Consider the following 4044-nt stretch of genomic DNA (forward strand, 5'->3'; position numbering starts at 1 on the left):
CCTCTAATATACTTTTGTCATAAAATTGAATCAAACTACCATGCAGTCAACATGGTGTATTCATACTATCAATTCCTACTGATGCACATTTAACACAAACAAGGATCATGATGGGGGAACTTTGCAGCATTCTAGTGTTTAGAGTTATGGCCAATAAACCCCATTTTAGCAGATTTTGTACTAAACACCTTTTGTGCAATGTTAATGTTACCAGTATTTATTTAACTTAGAATCACTTTGATAGCAGAATGTAAAAAATTTGTTTTCATGTGATTGTAAGTGAATTCAGGCTCCACTGGGTTAAAACAGTAAAGGAAGAACAGTCAGAATTTTTTTTAATAATTCCGATTAAGAAGATTTGTGACTCAGTGCGAAGAGTGGTCATAGTTTGATTCACCCTCTGCAACATGATGATTTTATTATCTATATATCAATGTGTGTGTGTTCTGATAAGTGATTTTGAGTCATTGTGTAAAGGCGCTTTCATTGGCCATTATGTGTAAGAAATGCTGTATAAATTGAAAACATCTAAGGAATGTAAAAGAAAAAAACTGTATTTAGTATTTAATACATAACAGGATTGTGTTTTCTTGACCACACTGAATTTTTAATGACCTTCACAAACTTTTTAAAGTTCTGTCAGTTTTCCACTTGGTTAAAATAAGCAGATTTATGAAGTGAGAGAACACAATAGGGGGTGGGAACAGTTTACAGGCTGACTCACAAAGGCAGAGAAAAAGCAGCAAAACCAAAATCCACCCAAACTGGAGGAGAAATAAAAAAATAAAAAAAAAAGATTATGAAATGTTTGTGTGATGATGAGGTGGACAGCGTGGACGTAAACTTTCTACTCACTGGTGGCAGCTGTGCCACTCCCAGGAGTAGCGTGGCCTGCTGGGGAGGAAGTCAGCTGTGCCTTGGTTCTTGACTTTCTGAGGAAACCTCAGCAGCACTCTGGTGTCGTAGTCTCTCGCTCGATAGGCTGAGCTGCAGGCACAGAGCAAAGAAAACAGATGTGATTGAAGGGACAGAAAATACCTTCTTATGTAGACGGTGACATCACCACTGATGTTTTCCCTGCTTCATCTCTTCCTCAGAGTGGAGCAGACTCTCAGGGTCCAAACTGAAACCAAGTCTGCCAAGGTGTGTGTGAATGCGTGGGTGTGTGTGTGCGTGTAAATGCAGGGTGGAAAAAATCCTTCAGAGGCGCTCGGTTGTTTGGGTTAGTCCACGATAATGTGTTTACCATTCAGGCTTTCTCTCTGAGGACAGGCTATGATTAAACTTTTACAGAAATCCACCAACTCCACCTCCTTTCTCCACCATCAGCTGCAGGAATCACTTAATTTTAACTCATCTCATCGCTTCAGCTGAGCAGTCCTTCCTTACAAACACTTAGGTGGTTGTTATGGCTCAGAGCTCCCTGATTCACACTCAGACAAGGCAGCAACTCCCACTCTTACTTTTTCTTTTCTCTCCTCATACACGAATCTCAATACCTTGACAAACAGTTTTCCTCAGCTGCACATCTCAGATTGTACATTGGTGCTCTTTGGACATAAGCAGAGGCTTGAATGTAGTATGGATCTGGCACAAGATCAGGAAGACCTACAACACAATATGAAAATAGATTGAAATTATTGATCAATAACATAGATCAAGTTGATAGTGGGTTAATGTCAGCTTGAAAAATGAAAAAAATAAAATAAAATAAAAATTGAGGGTGCTACACTTTTGTCCTTAATATTTCTTACGTTTTAAATCTTAATATATTGGTAATAAATGCTATCTAAACATTTAGATTATAGTGACAGTGAAACTTTTGGTTCAGTCATTCGAAATATTTGTTGTTTAGCACGGAATGCCTGATATGTTTATATTGGCTGTAATGTGAATAATTATATTTAACTTTAGTGACAGCTAAGAATTAGCATAAAATTTGTGGTTGAAAACGTCTCTGTGTTGTAACTAGCTTAGCGACAACGCTAAAGTAAAACTTGTAAGATGAGCTTCTAAACTTTGAGCCACTTTCTTACTTCCGTTTTCTAGGAGATTTTTAATAAGCCACTTAAGTTTTCATCCAGCTTTAACTTGATATGCTTTAGCTTGAAATAAAGATATTATTAGCAAGCTTCACTATTAGCTTGCTAATAATGAAGCTTAGCAAGTGAAGCTTGCTAATACCTTGGAACAACACATCTTAGCTGTAGTTGTCAGGGGGAAAAAAATTTACATTTCATATGATCAATTTTTAAAATTTGCACAAAGTTTTTAAGTAATTTAGTGACAGTGCCAACTTTAAAGTCAGACCTTAGCTGAGCTTTTCAACCCTGTAGCTGTTGTTGCCAATGAATGCCACAACTTAACTGTGGTTGACATGGACAAAAAAAATTACCTTCCACCTTCTTGTAAAAGTTTCTACCCAGCCTGTTGGTGTAATGCTAATGCTAAAGCCAAAGTCTATAGCAAGCTGAGTTTCATTACCCCAAAGTAGTATTTACCAACGAACTGTCTACATTTATATAAATGCCATTTTGTCAGAATATAGCTAAAGTCATTACCAATGAACAGCACATATTAACTCTGGTGGGAAAAAAAGTTTCCACCGACCATGTTAGAATTCTTTCCCCCCACAAATGTTTATGTCCAGATCGAAAACAATTTTTGGGATTTTTTTCTTTGTTTGATCTGAAGACAAAGCAGATTCGTATATTAGCCATTCTTGTAAATAATTGAGAGGGAAAACTTAATGGAATTGGCTGCATTTTATCTGTTAATTAGTACATAGTTTATACATAAACAAATCTACTAAAATAAATTTATTTGCTGGACTCATTTCATTGGTCAAATTGGTTTTTTTTTCAGTGAATAAAGGTGGAGACACTTTTGATGAACAGATGCTGTGCTGACGGTCATTACAAAACACCCCTTTCTGCCAAGCACCGACACATTTATTCATGCGTGAAGAGCGCCTTCCTCATTCTTACCATACTGATGATACCTTGTACCATATCCGGGTCTTGACCTCGGTCTTGGTCTCTCGTAAACATCATAATGATTGTAATATGGGTTGTCAAAGTCGATGGACTTGTAAGGATCGTACGGATCATCACCGACCATCATGTCACTGGCTCTGGATAGAGGCGGGCTGACACTGACATCCTGGGTGTCGTTGACAGTGCGGTTCCCCTGCGCCCCGGTGCTCCCTGCGGGTCGTTCCCGGTGAAGATGCTCCCGATGTTCTTGCCCTCTCACAAGCGTAAGGAGGCTGCGGGGCGGCTGCTGCTGCTGCTGCTGCTGCTGCTGCGGCTGACTCCGGGCTTCCTGATGTCTCACGTCCGCATCCCTGATGATGGTGACAGGTCGCGCCTGCTCTTGTTCCTGCGCTGCGCCCCTGCGCTTCGGCGGCACGTACTCCGAGCCTTGGCTTAAAAGGCTGAAAACCTTTCCGTTGTGAGACCACTGCAGCGTCTGCCGAAAAGCACCTCTTTGGTCATTTCTTGGTTGAGCTCCCGGGTTTCTCTGGGAGCTAGCAATTTGCAGGAGCACAACAAATAAACAGAAGCATGCGTAAAAAGTGCTAAATACGCCAAACACGCGCCTTCCCATTATAAATTTAAGGAAATCTGTCAAATATGGAAAGAATGCTATTATGAGGACCAAATATCCTAAATTTGAGCAGCAGTCTTCATGTCTCAGTCTAAAGGACGTTCAAAGAGCAGAGAAAGTGAAAAGCTAAATTTTAGTGTTTCCTTGTGATCTCATATTGCTTTTCTGCAGCCTGGACATGCATAAGATGATGATGATTATAAGGAGGAGGAGTTCAGCATTTGGAGGAGTTTAGGATCTTGTTATACAAGTCTGCTGCTGCTCATGTAACGACAGTGACGTGTGATCATTACCAACCAAAATTGCACAATCTGATTTTTTATAGGATGCCAACTGAGCGTTGGTAACAAGCAGTGAAACAGAAAAGAGTGGAATCGAGGCTAATATTACTGCGCCCTGCGAACTTTTTTTAAAATTTTTATTTACCAATTTTGT

The 4044-nt window shown here is 39.6% G+C and overlaps 1 protein-coding gene across 1 annotated transcript; it reads right to left on the minus strand.

The window, feature by feature from the left end:
* Nucleotides 1-201: 201 nt before the first annotated feature.
* Nucleotides 202-3816, minus strand: LOC106942922 (protein-lysine 6-oxidase-like). Its single transcript, XM_015026276.1, has 3 exons — nt 2988-3816; nt 1500-1608; nt 202-987 (listed from the first exon to the last, which is right to left on the minus strand). Exons 1-3 carry the CDS (start codon nt 3607-3609, stop codon nt 852-854), a joined length of 867 nt encoding a protein of 288 aa, XP_014881762.1. The 5' UTR covers nt 3610-3816; the 3' UTR covers nt 202-851.
* Nucleotides 3817-4044: the final 228 nt, after the last annotated feature.

The sequence above is a fragment of the Poecilia latipinna genome, unplaced genomic scaffold (assembly GCF_001443285.1).
Source record: "Poecilia latipinna isolate Pla-1442-1.1 unplaced genomic scaffold, P_latipinna-1.0 Scaffold4675, whole genome shotgun sequence".
In the NCBI taxonomy this organism is placed as follows: Eukaryota; Metazoa; Chordata; class Actinopteri; order Cyprinodontiformes; family Poeciliidae; genus Poecilia; species Poecilia latipinna.